Source organism: Dinoponera quadriceps, unplaced genomic scaffold (assembly GCF_001313825.1).
Source record: "Dinoponera quadriceps isolate SergipeBrazil2010 unplaced genomic scaffold, ASM131382v1 scaffold3289, whole genome shotgun sequence".
NCBI classification, from domain to species: Eukaryota; Metazoa; Arthropoda; class Insecta; order Hymenoptera; family Formicidae; genus Dinoponera; species Dinoponera quadriceps.
The window spans coordinates 462,647-480,600 of NW_014558238.1; the positions used below are offsets into that span (position 1 = coordinate 462,647).

Below are 17,954 nucleotides of genomic sequence, written 5' to 3' on the forward strand. Positions count from 1 at the left end.
GCGATTCCAGGTCCGCGCTGAGAATTACGAGCGTATGAATCACAAGCCGGAAGGTAAAGATAACGCGCGATACCTGACGCATTAATCGTTTGCGACGACGTTCGTGCGTGTGTATGTGTGCGTGTGTGTGTGTGTGTGCGTGTATTGTTCGAGAGTGCGATGTATAACCCACGCGTCTCAAAACGCGACGTGGCGGCGGCGGAACTGATGGCGCGAACAGCCGGACGGCGAGAAGCGATCGGACATCCACAGATCGAAATTGAATCTCCAATCGTTTTTTTCCACGAGCACATACACACACACACACACACATGTTTTAATTGAGAGATAACGCCGGCGAGTCGAGTCAAACGCGAGCGAGCGGGACGCTCTTTTCTACTGGATGCGCAACGCCGTGAACTCGATATATTACGATATATCGCCGGCTCGTCACGCTAATTTGTTCGCGATTGAACGGCGGAGCTTAAACGGATTCGTCGAGCGACGGACAAATACTTGATCCGATCAATATAAAGCGATTACATCGACACTCCGCAATGTAGTATCGACTGAAATTCGATGGGAATTAGCAGACACGAAATCGACACGAAATGACCATTAATAAAATATCATTTATTCTGATACATCCGCTTAATTCCGTACCCAGCTTATTTTCTACCGAGGATAGGACGCGACGTGTGACGTTCGTCGCTCAAATTGATTGAATAAAAAAAAAGGGGGAAAAGAGAAAATAAGAGACAAGCAATATCGGCAGTGAACGACCGGCAGTAATGTACACCGATAGTCAATAAAAGCATCGATTAATATTTATCCCGTAACGTTCGACGTGGATCAATTTTGTGGCATAAATCGTCTCATGTTTATTGAATTGTAGCGCCTCCCTGTTTCGATACTTGACAGTTAAGCATTTCTTCGATCGATTTCACTGATTAAAACTGCTTCGTTCCTCTGTTGTGACTTTCGTCGCCGCAAAGAAACGATCTCATGGAAAATTACAAGGCGAAGGTGATTAAGGTGAGCCGTAAATGCTCAATTTGCAAGCAGAAGGTGGCGATGATCCACTTTGCGCACTCGCGTGTGCGACTTAAGTCATGCGCGTCCCAGGAGAACTTATTTTTGTAGAGATTCATTTTTATCGATATGCGAACGCATCATCAGAAAGCGACGTTCGCTCTCTGTGTGTATTCTACGTATATCCTAACTGTAACTCGCACTCATTACGGGCTTGTGATATCGTTGCCTTTTAACTATCGCACGGAGCGAGCTCGCACCGGTAACGACGAGTAAACCTCTTCGGGCAAGGACGACCTCCGTTCTCGGGTTGTTGCTGAACAAAGAAAGAAAAGTGACACGATGTAGATAGAGCAAAATGTTCCACAAGTCAGCGTGCTTCGTTCGTGCAATTTCAGCGAAAGCACGTCTCGCACGTCAATTTAAAATAACGAGAGCATAATTGGCCATTGTTATGTAGGAATGATCCAACCCACGAAATTACGATTAGACCTTACGTCTTTTTACATAAAGCAAGAAAAATTCGAGTCTTATTCGCTGAAATTAATTAAAAAAAAACCGTTTTTATCTCCTACTAGTCGCGTAATTTTTGGCTAACTGCGTCCTTTTCATTCATATTTCAAAGGTTAAGCTTGCCAATGAATACCCTCAAAATGAAGAAAACCGACCATGCTCGACTTCTTGAACGATTACGAAGAACCTCAGTGCTGTCTATACTTTTTAAATCGTGCATTAAATTTCCATCTTCTTTTCTTTTCCAAACGTGCTCCGCGTGGATTGGATTATTCTCACGTAACTACGGCTAATTGGCCGCAGCTAATCAGCTTACCTTGACAGTACGGTAGCTCAGTACACTACCGACGCCGCAAGTGACAGTGCAGGGTGTCCAGCTTGACCAACGAGTCATCACGCAGTCCACCGGAGGAGGATTAAACGGTTCGGTAGGTAGCTGACTTTGGATCACGGTCTCGTTGAAAGGCTGGCCGGTGAGAGCGGCTCGCACCTGGAAACAACAGCTCGGATGACACCGCGCTTCTCGCGTTCCGGTGATCCCGACTGGCGATTCGCGCTTACTATGCCACAGGTGTTGTTGCACTCGTCCGACGTGAGGAAATTATTCCGATTGCCGCGGCATCCGCCGTACGCGAACGGCAGGCACATCAATTTCTGCGGATTGAAAGCCCACCTCTGGAAGTAACCTCTGCACGGCCCGATGTCCGCCTCCTCCATGCAGACAACTGCAAAAGCAATCAGACGTCCACTTCGAAGTCTGAAACGTTCAAGTCGCCTTCCAACCTTGCTGATTTGCATGGGATCACAAGCCGAGTAGAAACGTATCTAGTCGACCGGAGCCAAGAGCTGGTAGTAGCTAGCTAGTAGTAGGCTGGATCAAATTTTCTATCTCATTGTTAATTTGTTATCGGCTGTTTGTTACTGGATTATTCACCGAAATGTAGAGTCGGTTTTGCGATCTAGCCATTAGAGGCGAGTTGCCAAAATCGTATTATTTGAGGTATTTTTTAAGTGCTTTATACTTCACGCAGAAAACACAATGCAATTCGTTTAAGTTTTGGTTACGTTTCTTATTGTTCATTTATTATATATACCGCTGGATCACGATTATATTTAGTAATTATAGAAAAAATGACGAGGGATGCATTTAGATAATTGGTGTAAATTAGGCAACTCTCCTCCACATGTTAAATATGATAGAGTAAATGATGTTGTCCATAAAATTGTCTATAAAAATCTAAAATACGTATATAATCTAGCTGCTGTATACTTGCCACTGGCATTTAAAAATGAAGTAGCAAATGAAAATAGAGGGCGCGTTATTCCAGAAAATTTTAAAAAGCAGAAGTGAGTGTTATATAACTGCCCGGCAACTAATTACGATTTTTCATCTCGTAACTGTAATTTCTTCTATTTAACCATCAAACAACGTATTTTTCTACCTACTAGAGAAAGTGAGCGTTACATTACTGGCTAGTAGCGATATTAGACACAAAATTAGACACAAATTTATTACCCCGCAATTAGACATACCCACTTCACAGTTTCTACTGGGAAAAATTTAATTTTAACAAAAAAAAATTAATCACTAATTAATTAAAAAATGTAATTGTAATTTAAAAAACTACCTAATAATTGATTTAAAAATTTAATTCCAATTTTATACAATTTAATTTAATTTTAATATTATCAAGGCAATCCTTTTTGCCTTTTTCTCTCTCCTCTTATTGCTAACAGATTACTCCTTTAATTTCTCTTTTATTAAAACGAATAATATTTTAATATAATTATACTGCTCGCTCGTCTCTTACCTTTCGCCGTGGCCATGTCGAATGTGCAATCCGACTGGACCAGACACGGTCGTTGCTGAAGTAGCTCCACGCGCGCGGAACATTCCTCCTGCTGTGACGGCTCAACCATCAGCAACCTGGTCCGTAATTTCACACCTTTGCCACATGTAGCACTGCATGGTGACCAATCGGACCAGTCCGTCACCTTAAATCGCCGTCGACCGTTTATTATTGATTATTGTGTTTTAGCGCCAATTCGTCTCACGTTGAGACGGAGAGCGAGCGAGAAAGGGAGAGAGAGAGAGAGAGAGAGAGAGAGAGAGAGAGAAAGAGGGAGAGAGAGAGAGGAAGAAAAGGGAAGAGCGAACGCGCACCTTGCAAAGCGGATCAATCTGCTCTTCCGTTCCCGGCTGGCAAGGTGGCTCCATGCATTTCTCCTTCTCGACGAGCGACACGAGCGGACAACGTTTGCGGCCTCGACGATCACGGAATCTCCTCGTTCGCATCTTCAGACCGACGCCGCACGTGTTGGAACACTCCGACCACTCGCTCCAATCGGTGGTCTCGCAGAGAGGGTCATTGTTCCCTAACGACGTTACGTCCTCGCTTTCCTCCTCACCCCTGATGCAACAAGCGAAGTTCCGATCACAAGGGTGTGATTAAATTTGTCTCGCGAGAGAGCGAGATCGACGTTTGCAAAATGAAATGTCCCCGCCCCCCCTCCGGCAGATTTGAACTTGGACTGCGCGCAGACTCCGTGACTGTAATCTCTTCACACAGACACAATTGGTGGCGCGCGTGTGCGCGCCAGCTCGCGAATTATTCATACAGGGCACTCACGAGCATTCCGCTATAGACGCGACGCACATCTCCTTCGAGACCAGCTGCCTGTTGCAATGGAACATGATGGCTTTATCGGGCATTCTGTATGACCTCGTGCGCATCCTTAAACCCTTACCGCAGCTCACCGAGCAGGACGACCACTCCGTGTACTCCGTCGTCTGGCATTCCGCTTAATTTGTAACAAGACAAAGCGAAATTATTCCCTACGGCTGTAACTAACTCGAGCAAGTGAATACGGCGTCTTTCTCTCTGCGAATGCTACAGAAATCGAAGATCTCGTGGCCCGAATCTCGTAAGCGACTACGGTTCTACGGGTGAGTTAAATCACGGGATTATTTGCACTCTCGAGGTAATCTTCCGAGGACTTTACATCTACTTCCTCCTTACCTCCCCCGCTCGTCCTTTGAGCCAGGCGACTGACGATCGTTGCGCTCAATTTCAGGATCGTCAATTAGATTTGCAAGACTCTCCGTAATTTCGGAAGAATTCTTATTGAAATTGGTTCACGGTGCGTGTTATTTTTACACGCTGTCAACGCGATTATACTCCTGTAATTACAACGAAAACTATAATTAAAAAATCAACTTTTTAATCAAAATTTGGCTTCAACTCCCGCAATCGTAGCTCTCGAAAGTACAAATAACTCCGAGCATTCGGTTAAGTGAACGGACAGATGAAGGGGTCGCGATTGTTAGGAAAATTCTGACGGCTTAACGCCTGCATACGTCTCGACGTGTCCTCCGTGTTTTCGGCCACTTCCAGCTCGGTTACTTGCTGCTGCAGAAGCTCCTCGCTGCATCCGCGCGGTATGATCTTCTCCCGGTTGATGTACAGCCTTGCCAACGGCAGCATGGGCCTGCCGCTCGGGTCGTAAAACGGGGAACGCGGGTCCTCCGGGTAGGAAGTCGTGATCGGCTTCATCTTCTCGCGCGGCCTCGTCTCGGAATTCGGCGACATGTAAGTGATGCCGTTGTCGGTGCCGGCGTCCCAAGGATACAGGTCGATTATCATACTCCTCGCCCAGGTGCAGTCGCTCTGACAGAGATTCAATTTGCTCACACCCACCACCCAGTCAGGAGACGGACCCAGCATGGACGACAACGAGAGCAGAGGATGTCCGCGGTCTACCCTGGAGCCGCGAAGACGGAAAATTGTCTATCGATAATTATAAGATGCTTGATTCGCACGTCGAAGAAATTCCTTAGGTGTTTCTTCGGTCAAAAAAATGACTTGCATTATTGTCATTCAGATATGACGGCGTATTAAAGGCAGAATCAGAATAATATTAATGTAAAAATTAATATAAAATAAATCGAACAAAGATCAATTATAAGGCTTTAATCACATATAATCAACAAATTTGGTGAAATAAGCCTATACGCAACCAGAAATGAAAATCGAATCGATGCCGACTTGACATCGAATTGATTTTCATTTCTGGCCGAGTAAGACTCAATGCTAGACTGCTATTTTATAGATTTGACGTTTAGAATCATTAACGTAATTCCGAATTGTTATTCTCGCGTCATTCTCGCTAAAAAAAATTATAAACATGACTGAAACGTTTGACAGAGTATATTTATGTGTTTTAGTCCTACGAATAAATAATTACCATTTATGTACTCGCCAAAATACAGCCGGTGTTGGCTTCTACAGGCTTATTTCACCAAATTTGTTGAATATAAATAAAATAATGTGAATATAAAGTTAATGTGAAAAAAAAACGTCGTTTACGAAAACGACGTTTCGAACGATTCGCGTCACAGCGGGAGAGAACGTTCACCTAAAATTCGTCGTCGTGTTGGTGTTGACATTGGGATACCAGAGACCGGTAGCTTTGATAAGGGTTTTCAGTTGGCTGGCTTTCGCTCTGAGCTCCGCTTCGACGCCCGTCGCGGAACCCCACTCAGCCAGTTGTCGGAAACCATCTGTGGCAACGTGATCTCTGCCCCAGAAGGAGAAATTCGGCTCGTGAGAGGCGCCGATAACGTCGCTGAAGTGGGTCAGCCAAGCGGAAAAGGGGAAGTCTTTCGGATGAGTTCTATTCGACCAGATGCCCTCCATAGTTAGCTGAAAAAGTTGCGCGAGGCGAGAGACGCTTCGAGTGGCTGCTATGCTCGTTAAACCTTTCGTTCTCCTGCCTCTCGCAAAGTGTACTGTCGTAAAGCGTCTTACGCCGTGCTCTGCGGCTTGCGATTTAACGCGAAAATAAGGAGCGACACTCTCGTAAAGAGTTACGGGAGCCTTACGGAGGGAACGCGAATGATTAATGTTGAGTCAAGGCTGCTCGATAGTAGACCTTTCATGGAGATTCCCTATATTTTATTGGATTATTAACACTCCCATATAGGAATCCCATATAGGAATTGGCGAGGTACCGATTCAGTACTGAAGGATTTCGGATTTCACGGTTACGATATCAATGCCTTAAATGAGAGAGCGAGAGAAGTCACTAACGTGGAGCCTGAGCGGCTCAGTGGTAAGAATGGTTGCTTGCCAAACGGAAGACCCGCCGAGTCTGCCTCGCTCCGACGTTTTTCACCTCACACGATGTTAAAAATGGACATCTGCATGTGCAGCCGGTGTCACGTATGTTGTACCATTCCTTAGACGGAGAATGGCCAGGACGTTCAACCTTAGAAGTAACAATACCGTCTTCCTCGAGCCTTGCTATCATCACCCCGGTACTCCACCGGTGTTCAATTGGTACACTTAGTATTATCCACTAAAAGTCGATATCGAACCGGTACCTCGCCAGCAGTTACTTCCTACTTGGACCTTGGCAATCTCCACACGCGATAACAAGATGACAAGGGTTTTCCCGGGCTCACCGAGTATTTCGCCTCGTCGCAAGCGCAGCACCCCCTCTCGTTCAGACTCTCGGCGTCGGGGTTCGTGGACTCGCAGACGGTCTTGGAGAGCGCGCCGTCCTCCGCGTACCATCGCACGTTGTTCTCCAGAATCATCGCGGTGAAGATAACGCATCCGGCACCGGTGGGCGGCGCCCGCCACATCACCTGGACCTGCCGAAGCAATTCCGAAGCGAGTCTACTGTTAATCGACCTTCGTCATGAGCGATTTTGGGCAGGTACGAAGCGAACGATGGGGAAATGTTGGAAAAAGTTTCCGCGATATCCGCCCGATCGGGCGGACGGTTCGCCTGAACTCGCACCTCCGACTTCGGGAAATCGGTGGCCTCGGAGATGGTGTTGATGCAGTCCTCGTTGAAGCCGGTCAAGGAGTCCGGGAACAACTGGAAGTAACCGATACGCGCCGCGGGATTGTTCGGCGCGTGCTGGGAATGCACCGTCAGCGTGAACCGCGTGAACTGTTGCAGCCTCTCGTGCGTTCGCGAGCCTGAAATTCCACCTGGTGAAATGCCGTCGTCTCGTCCCGCGGGACCAATTCTCACCCGCGAGCACCGTTCACTCGGAATTCAACCTATCGTATCGGCCTATCGGTAGTATCGGAAACAAAACGGCCAACCTTGCAGGCTAATCGTGTAGACCGCGTTGGGAATGTATCCGTTCGCCTGTCCGCTCATGAGGATCCTGTAGCCGCCGTCGCCCGGTGTCCTCGGGGCGGAGGTTTGCTCCACCGTCGGCCTCATGGGACACCCGGCCTGCGTTACGGCCAGGAGGCACGCCGCCAGTATCAAGGGTAACATCTTGGAATCTGAAAAATTTCGCTGTACCATATCGATCCTTCCGACCGCTCGACGTTGCATTTCTCGGCGTGCTCGGCACGATCGCACTCAACGGCGATAATAATGATAATTTCTTGGATTATTCATTCAGTTGACACGTAAAGATTAGTAAGTCGCAATTTCAGGACAACTCGCGCGATGTCACCGTAATCATTAGCCGCGCTGCCACGCGAAGTTTCGGCCGCGACGGTTACGATCGAGAAACTCGGCACGAGGCCGTCGTAATTCGTTCCCGCGAAATTCGTGATACCAGAGCTTGGGGTTGTCCTTGAATTCACGCCTTGCTCTCGGTTTCCCGCGGAAACGCTCGCAATGAGCTCAATTTGAGCGCCGGGAGGGGAAACGCGCGGAGGAGCGGCGCGAATCTCAGCCGGCCTCTCTTTCTCTCAAGCGCGCCATTGTTTGAATTCCGTCCGGAGCGGGCGATCTCTCTTTCGAACGTCGAGGCATCGATCGTGTCGACGTTCGAGATGGCAAATCGCCGCGGGAATACCTTGTGCTACATAGAGCTGCGAAGTGGCTCGCGATGTACGATCGCGAGCGGATCGCAGTCAAGCACCGATTACGCAATCCCGGAGAACGGAGATTGTAATTGCGGACGAATCGCGGGTTAGGCAACGTCTCGGTGTCCCGTCGGTGGGCGAGGAGAGAACGCTCGGAAATTCGGAGCCCCTCTGAGGCAAGAATGTACATCCGATCGAGGCCGCGCGTCACCGCACGCGCGATAACCGTGCCGATAAATTTCGGGATGATGAATGAACTTGCGTTATTCGTCCCTCTTCCACCTCCGTCGTCGACGTCGCTCGATCGCGAAAGCGCACAGCTAGAGATCTCTCTCCGGTCCCCCGGCGATGTCGAAACCGATCGTGCGAGTTCAACGACATAATATAATAGCTATTGCGCACATCATTCGCGACCGGCGATACTTGATTCGCGTGACGACAATGGGGAAGGCATTTATTTTGTTTCTTTCGTATCGCAGAATAGGGATCGTGAGAATGTTAATTACCGAGTCTCTCGCGAGAGAGACTCGCCCGTAAATCGCGGGTTTTCCGCGGGGAGGCGGGGCAATTAATTGCGATCGGACTTCGATGTGTCCGTCGATGATCAATCGACGCGCACTCGCGTTTTCCTCATTCCTCATCGTGGATGTCGAACGATGTCATGCGTGACCGCCTCCCCCCGCGCCAGCCCGCGAAAATTTATGATAACTGCGATCGCGTGCGAGAGATTAAACCGCGTCTGAGATCACGATCCGTGTCAAGATGCACGGCCGCTCGCTACCCGACGCGATTATCGCAATTAATAGACGTCCTCGCGGTATAATAAGACACTACTGTCGTGGAGCTTTGATGAAACGACTTCGGGCGGGACGGTAAGAAGAAGTGCCTCGGGCACGACGGCTAGTTTATCGCCGGCGAACGACGTCGTTCACTGATTATTAACACGATCCACACCGAGAGAAAAAAGCTTAATCCGGATCTAATCAAACTTCTTTAATTAAGAAAGAAACGTGTCTCTTGGAACGGAGCAAACGAACGGATGTTTGATTCAACAAGCAGGATTGTTTGGTTTCTCGAACAATAAATATCTTCATGTCGAGTAACGTATTTTTGGTTTTTGTATTGTCATCCAAACGTTACAACGGTTGTCACAAAAAATACATTATTTGTAAGAAGTAACACTGTGTTAGAAAAATGTTAGAGAATTTATTTCGATGGAACGATATTTAACATATAGCGGAGTAAATTCTCTTCATTAGAACCAAATGTTATTCGCTCCGAATAATATTGCTTTTTTCTTATCAAGTAACAGAATTTTCATTCGGACAAAATGATATTAAATTGTGTTGTTTGTATTAAGCAAATGTCAGACAAACACTTATACTAAATCCAAAGAAACTTTTTCCTCCGTGTCTCCATTTTCTCAGAGATAATACGAAGAGGATCTATCGGGAGTCTGAATATATAATGGATATATGAAACAAACGACCGAAGAATCGACGAGGAGCGATTCGTCGGCAGAAATATGAATTGGGAGGATAATCAGACGAATAACGGCCGATCGGAGGGAGATTGACGCTTGCTTTTCAATTTCCCGCGAAACGAGGCTCGCTACCCGTAATTATCGTAATTAATGGACGTCCCTGTAGTATAATAAAATACTTGCATCGTGGAAGCTTAAATGAGAAGACTTCGAACCGCACGATAAAGAGAAATGCCTCGGGTCGCCGACGGCTCATTAATTACAAGCGAGCGTTGCCGTATCGTTCATTGATTATTAACAAAATCTACAAAGACAGCCTGTTAGAAAATCTATTAGAAAGTAACTGAATGTGTAATAAATGAGTATGAAGCGAGCGAAAAATCGACGGTAGAAGTAGTTCGTCGGGAGATAATTAAATGAGAAGAAAAGATTACTGACGAATAACGACCGGTCGGAGAGAGACCGACGTTCGCTTTTCGATTCTCCGCGAAACGAGGCTCGCCGCCCGCGATTATCACAATTAATTAACGTCCTCGCAGCATAATAAAATACTTTTGTCGTGGAAGCTTGAATAAGAAAATGTCAAACCGTACGATAGAAAAGAAAAACGCTGCCGACTTATTAATTGCAAGTGAGTGTCGCCGCGTCGTTCGTTGATTATTAGCGAAATTTCAAGACAGTAGCGAAAGAATCGATCAGAAGTCTGAATGTGTAATGAATAATGCAAAGAAAGCCGAGGAATCGGCGAGAAATAACGTGTCGGGGATACGAATCGGGGACAAAATATCAGACAAATAATGGTCGAAAAGAGGCCGACGACCGCATTCCATTTCTCCGCGAGACGAGACGCGAGAGGCGGATTTTCGCGTTTCTCGCGAGGTCAAGAAACGTCGGCAAAAATATCCGAGAGATTCCTCAGATCGGTACTTCAACCTCGGCGCGGCTCGATGCGGTCACACAACGCGGTGCGCGTGTCGTCCGCGCGACGACGCATTTTCGCTCGATGCGTTTGATTACGAACAGCTGGGAACTGGGTCGGGACGCGTGCCAATCCGCTCCGACCAGCTTTCGAGATCGGCACTCTCGGTGCCATGTAGGTGTAGGTTTCTAGAACGCTAGCTCGGCTCGATGCGGACGAGACAGCGAGAAAGAGCAGCGGCGACGACCCTGCGGAAATTGCAGACGCAACGCGCGCTGGATGCATCTCTCGCGCGGCTCGCACGTGGCAGCGAGACGTTTTCGTCCATCGCGGAAGCGGAAGCGCTTCGTTTCACCGTGCGACGCGGATGGGACAGTGTGCGAGAGATATGGGAAATTCGCGTTTCCCGACGTCTCGAGCGGGAGAACCTACGATCGCATGCGCTTGAAATTGCCCACGAAGAGGCGCGCGCGCTCGCTCTGGCGAAGCTTCGAACCGAAACCTTAATTGTCTCCGACGCACGGATCCACACTGAAAGGAGGATTTGGTAACAAGTGGCAAAATTTGCTTGACACATGTCGGTCGAACATTTGATCATTGCAACCAAATCATTCAGCTTCGTATATTGTATATACTGCATAATTCCGTGCGGTGTATACACAGTGCACGAAATACTTACAAATTATTTAGTTATGGTAATCAAACGTTTGGTCGGCGTAAACTTGAATAAACATATATTGTCAAATTTCCATGTATTGTCCGCATCATGACTAGCATAAGTATATTAAGATGCATCCTCATGCGACAAGAATTTTGTCAGCAGATAAAAGAAGATCGTCCGCCGTGGAGAAATAATAAAAATACGATGTTTTTCTTTCTTCTTTTCTTTTCTCCTTCAAAATTCTGATATTAAACGTACTACGGTTTTTGTCTGTCACCTGCGATCGTTATAATTTCTTGTACACTAAAGAGTTTGTCCCGTTAATGAATAAATAAATAAATAATCCTAGGGTCAGATGTCAACGTTAAATGCTTCTCTCTCTCTCTCTCTCTCTCTATCTATCTATCAATCTTTTAATAAAAACGTGTGTTCGAAGAGACATCGCGAAGATATCGCGAAAATGAAAGACCTCTCGCTTCGTCACCGTTATCGGAGACACTTAACTTTGTACCGACGATTAAATTAATCTATGACAGAAATATATGCGCATATTTGTTTTATGACGATCGACAAACAGCCGGACTGGTCGTCGACAGGCGTTTTCGCAGAGCGTGCTTCCGCGGACGAATTTCAGCATCATTCATGTCGCTGTCGATCACCTCGCGCTCCCATGGCCTTGTCCGCGCGCTTTTTACGCGCGCCTCGTAATCGATGCCGTAATCGATGTTCACTTTCACGGTTTCACTCCGCGTGTGTCGCGCACAATTAATCGCGGATTTCGCCGAAATTGACCGTCTCGGACTGTGTCGAGCTCGACCGACGACGACGGCCGTTTCCTCACGTGTGCACGCGTGAAAACTGATGCATATATGACGAACCCGTACGTGTCTCTCGACGGTGGTCCCCTACTACGTACTCGCTCGCGTGGGTGAATTACTCGTGTCACAGCGCACTCGTACATCGCTCGCAATTAGCGGAATAATGATGAAACATTGACGGCGTAGTTACACAGATAAGGATGTTGTGATGCTGCTGATATAATGTTGGTATCGATATTTCTCTTTCAGCTACTTTCGCATCGATATTCTCTTTAGATATTCGTACCCGTATCGGTATTACTTGGTATCGATATTTTTACGATACCTCTTGTTTTAATCTTTCGCTCAGTCGATCGTCAAGACATGCATTTTTGCTTCATGAAGATTAGTGTAACGTGCAACTTACATTTTAAAACTATCTTTTCTCATAATTTCTGTTACCTTAATTTTACGGTTATATGTTAATTGTTGAAATGAAAAGATAGCGCCCGGACACTTTTGCAGATGTACCGAGTCGATCATGAGTCGCTATTTTCTGCGTATATTTGTTTCCACGCAATAACTTCTGGCTTGCGATCTCTCGCTTCTAACGTCGCCAAACAGTCATAGCGAGGACACAGGAACCTTAATACATCCTTTTTAAGGTTTTCAAGTCACAAACCATGGAAAGTCTAGTGCAGAAGGTAGAAGTACTTTTACACTACAGTAAAATTATTATTAGACGTACAAAACTCTTAAAGTAGCTTGTGAGACAAATATTTCCTTGATTTTTATATTTCCTCCAATATTAATTTTTTTTTTCAATTTCGATATCAGTATCGGTATCAATACTTCTGTCCTGATACTGATACTGATATCACTAATGATATTGATATTCTTGATCTGATATCCGTCGGTATCAATACTTTTGTCCTGATGCTGATATCACTAATGATATCGATACTCTTGATTTGATATCCATCTCAATATTAGTATTGATACTTTCATGATATCACGACATCCTTATACACAGGTAGCGGTAACTCACAACCGCGCATTCGCGGTGCACGATCGTGTTTTATCTCATACCAACCGCATCTATCGGGAGCGCGAGCGGTTAATTAATGCGCGCTTTCGTTTCCCACGATATTACTCGCCTTTGGCAAATTCTGTCTATTGTAAATGTATAAGCGTGATTTGATTCATACACAATGAAAGGAATAAGGAATTAAATGCAGGGAATTAGATGTAAGATATTAGAAATAAGCTACAATTAAGAACGTTATGAAAGAAACAGGAAATAAGATGTAAGTACGTTTTAAAACGAGATCACTTTTACTATTTCCCAATAAATTTTTATTGTCACTCATAATAATTCTATTATTTATAATTATCGACCGGCTCAAATATTTACGTTAATTTGTATTTCGATGATCATTAAACGTCTCGAAATTTAATTATCAGTCAACCACTAAACATTGTACAGAAAAAAATATCATTCTATTGCTAAGAAAAACGACTATTCAGATAATTTTCTTTCTTTTAAATAATAGTTGTATCCAACAAAGAATATTTTTTCTTAGTACGACAGTATTAAAATATGCTCATCGTAAATTTTAGAATTTATAGTTCATTATCACGTCAAAGGAGGAATTCAAAGGATTATCTCAAAGGAGGAATTTATTGGAAATGAAAATTTGTATTAATTTCTATTAATTAAAACATTAATTGCAATCCCATCAATTATGATGTGTATTGATTCTATTAAAATGAAAAAAACCGACTTTTTCCGAGCCTTTAAAACCATATTTAAATCCTAGCCTCTTTATTTCATTCCTTGCTAAACCGAATTAAGATTCGTAGCTTTGTTCTTCCGCGGATTCCTCGGACGCGGAGTCGAGTTTTGCGATGTCTCATTTTTAACGAAGATCATATTCATCGTATATGAGTGCGTGTAGCCGGCTGTGTGACTTTGTTACAACCGGTATGATCGCATTTACACGAGTCACGGGGTGTTCTGGAACCTCAGGTCAGCAATTAGGAATTAATTATACGGGCATATGCGCCGCGAGGTGACTCTATGACTCCTGGCCATCTTTCAATTTTAACGAGCCGTAATGCAAACGCACGTTGTAATTCAGCCCGCAGCAAGCCTGCTCTCGTTGTTCGTCGCGAGATTTCGCAAGGATCATTACCGCCGCCCGTATGACCGGAGGATATCTCGACGCGGACTGATCACATTCGACTGATTCATCGTGCGCGTGCTTATGTGATGACACACTTGTCTTGTTTATATCGCCACGATATCTCGAGGGCCGTTGAATGATCAATCAATCGACTCACGTGCAAAGTTCAATCACTTCAGAGCTTCCGGGAAATCCTTCAACGTGACGTCTTTTGAAAATTCGACTCGCCGTCTTTCGACGCTGTAAAAGCGGCGTCGGTGTGTGTGTGTGTGTGTCGTCGTTTATTAATTCATCAACTATTTCACGACGCTATTTGCGCGCGAATCAATATCGCCCTATGGCTATTTCGTGCAGGTCCCCTTCGCCCTTTAAATTAATGATGGGACTGAAACCAGTCTTGATACTATCGATGCATTCATATCTGAAATTGATACTTCTGTGCCAATTCGTTCTAAGATATATTCAGGAGCAATATGCGGTGTATCGAAACACGCGAAACATTGCCGTATCAATACATATCAATTATACATTATCTGTTCAATATTAATTAGTAATTATAACTCACAACTTATCAATAATAAAATTAATACAAAAATAATTATAGCTACGGTTAATAACGATGAGAACGACCAAATAAGGTTGAAATCACAATTGTTGCTGTACCCACGATTTTTTCGACACTTTTAAATAAATTTTTATCATAACATTTTCATCAAGATTAGAAGATCAGTATAAGATCGAGATCGCGTTGCAAAGCGTATAAAGCGGTAAACCGTCTTGTCGACGTCCTTATGACCATTTAATAATCGTATCGAGTCAATATTACGCGCGTGAAATGCAGCAAATTAATTTTACCAATACCAATTTACTAATACCAAAGACGGCTGATTTCGGTACCGGTTTGATAACGCGACATGCTTGGGAACTGATACATATTGATTAATGAATGCATCGTTCGATCAGTCCTATCTCTATCTTAAACAACAACGCCCGATCGCCCGGCTGTTAATCGAAGGCTCACCGACAGGGCGGCTGCGCGCACACACTGCAACGCTCCTTGCGGCGTTCGTCTCTCTCTGAGGCACAAAAAGCATGATCGTTCACTCGACGTTCGATACACTGCGGGACGAGGATGCGCATTCGTATCTCGAAGAAGGGAAGCAAAACCGGAAGCACGCGCGCTTATCGAGCGGATCCTCGTCGGTCATAATTCGCGGAATGCCGGGATGTCGCAGCGCGCGGCTACTTTTATTGACGGCGACCCTTTCACGCGCTCGCGGGGCGCTCCGTAGGCGCTTCGGGGTGCTTACCTGCTCGCCCGCGGTGAAACCTGGTACGGTTCGCGCGTTTCAATTGCTTCACGATCGTCGACGCACGATCGTGGATCTCACGGAAATTTAATTACGTTCATATATTCCAAGTAGGTCGTTCAGAATACGTCCATACCTTCGTGCGAAAAGACGTAGAATTCGTTACGGGAAGTTTCAATTGCTTCATTGATTATCTACAGTTGGAAATACTTATAATAATAATTTAATGGACATATATGACATGTTATTTCATGTTCATTTCCTACATTTAGATGCGTCATTGTTACGCATTTAAATAGATCTAAGCATATCTCGTTTTTATTTTCTTCTTACTTTCTTCGTGCTTATTTCCTTTTCTCTTGGATTGCATTTGTTTAATATTCTGCCTTTTTCGCGTGTATAAATCGTTCTAACACAGTAAGAAGTACTTTTGTGTTAGTGCTAAAATCGGCCGTTGTTAAAATTTTTGCGCGAAATTTTTAACATACACGTGCAGTAATTTATCATATTGTATTTATGTTATCTCAATATATGTTTTGCACTGAGTCGATATTCAACATGTGTAAAAGCTAAGACAGCACATTTTATAATTTCATGCCTAATAACATATTATGGAAATCAATTTTGTGTTGATTTTTTATATAATCTTTGCGTTACATTTGAACAGGATTGGGTAAGCTGGTTTTTTTTAAATTTAATTCATTTAGTTACGTTAAAAATAACCTAATATAGTAATATAATATATTTTGTGTAATATAGTAATATATTGTGTCCTCAAATATATTAAATTAATAGTTCGCCTAAACTATTGAGACGATATCCTCTTTTTCATTTTTCACAGAATCGTACGTTATAAAATTAAAAACACCGGTCACGCGCGCTCGATATCGATATCATGTTTACTTGTATTTTGAACTGAAAAAGTAATACCGAAACGAAATGCATTTTAAAGCTAAAAGTTGATACTTTTATGCGACATTAACGAAATGTAGGAAAAAAATTGTGCTGTCGGTGCTTGAACGTCATGAAGACCATCGAAATTGGCTTCTTCGATGTCATTTCTCTCAAAATTATAATCTAACAGGGAAATTTCGACAACGGATTTGCACTCGGCGGACGAAAACCGTTCGGGAACGCCTCTTCTCATTCCGGATACGGAAATCTTGCTGAGCAATGTTATTTCACCAGTTTCGCCTGTCTTATCTTATTTCGCAAGTTAAAACTTTCAGTTCGTCTCTATCCGCGGCTGTGCGTTACGTAATATTGTATTCTAAAGGATTATTCCCGTTAGTAAAGATAATTATTATCATTAAAGAGACGAGATGAAAAATAAAAGAAAGAAGAAATTGTCGGCGATTAGATGACGGACGGTGAAGCGGGAGAAGCGACACGCTGTGCGGCTCCGTCGAGTCGCGGCGATAATCGCGGACACCGATATCCCCTGTGTTTGAAACGTTCCCGCGTATGAAACCTTCGTTCGGAAGATACGAAGATACGAATTATACGAATAATTACATGCGTAATTATATGGAACGAGAGACGCGCAAGGACTCGGCATTCGACTCGGCATTAATCGTCGGGTTTCCATGATGCTAACAATATTATTAATCACTGCGCGCGCTACGGTCAATCGTCTCGATCTCGCCTCGATCGAGATCCCCATTTAGATTCCGCGCGCACAGAGACCGCTCGGAGGTGAACGCACGTTACACGCAATTGCGTAATCCGGCTTCAATAAACGCGCAGATTAGTCACGTGGTGGACCACCACGAACGGCACGGTGCGCGTTCTGAGCTCGATCATCGCCGATCGCGAGCGGTGTTCGTAGTTCGATCGCGGGTCGAACGGGCGGGTACTCACCGAGCGTTCGCCTCGCGATGCCTGCGAGATGCCGCCGGACAGATCGATAGCGGCGATCGACGGACGTGTACTACGTCGCGCTGGGCGCCGTCGAGCAGCAGCTACTCGGAAAGTATTATCGGGAGTCATGAGGTCGCTTTTAGGTCAACGTGGTATCGCTTCAGGCTCCGACGCGTTCCGCGCGATAGCGCCTGAAACGCGCCACGATAAACACCCACGGACCGTGGACCTCTCTTTTCCCGCGTTCTTTTCCCCCTTCGAGCTTCGGCTTCTGCGGACTGACCGTCGACTCGAATTCGAAATCACGCGGGCTCACGAATACTTTCGGATTGACGACGACCGATAATATCGACGCGTCGACCATTTCGACAG

General features: G+C 45.1%; 1 protein-coding gene across 1 annotated transcript; it reads right to left on the bottom strand.

Moving 5' to 3' along the window:
• Positions 1 to 591: 591 nt before the first annotated feature.
• On the bottom strand, positions 592 to 17,684 carry LOC106749796 (spondin-1). The gene is made up of 12 exons (XM_014629631.1): positions 17,583 to 17,684; positions 7,644 to 7,832; positions 7,330 to 7,514; positions 6,989 to 7,180; positions 5,941 to 6,227; positions 4,883 to 5,286; positions 4,155 to 4,326; positions 3,689 to 3,935; positions 3,336 to 3,519; positions 2,086 to 2,249; positions 1,841 to 2,014; positions 592 to 1,327 (listed from the first exon to the last, which is right to left on the bottom strand). The coding sequence occupies exons 2-12, from the start codon at positions 7,822 to 7,824 to the stop codon at positions 1,244 to 1,246; spliced, it is 2,274 nt and encodes a 757-aa protein (XP_014485117.1). The 5' UTR covers positions 7,825 to 7,832; positions 17,583 to 17,684; the 3' UTR covers positions 592 to 1,243.
• Positions 17,685 to 17,954: the final 270 nt, after the last annotated feature.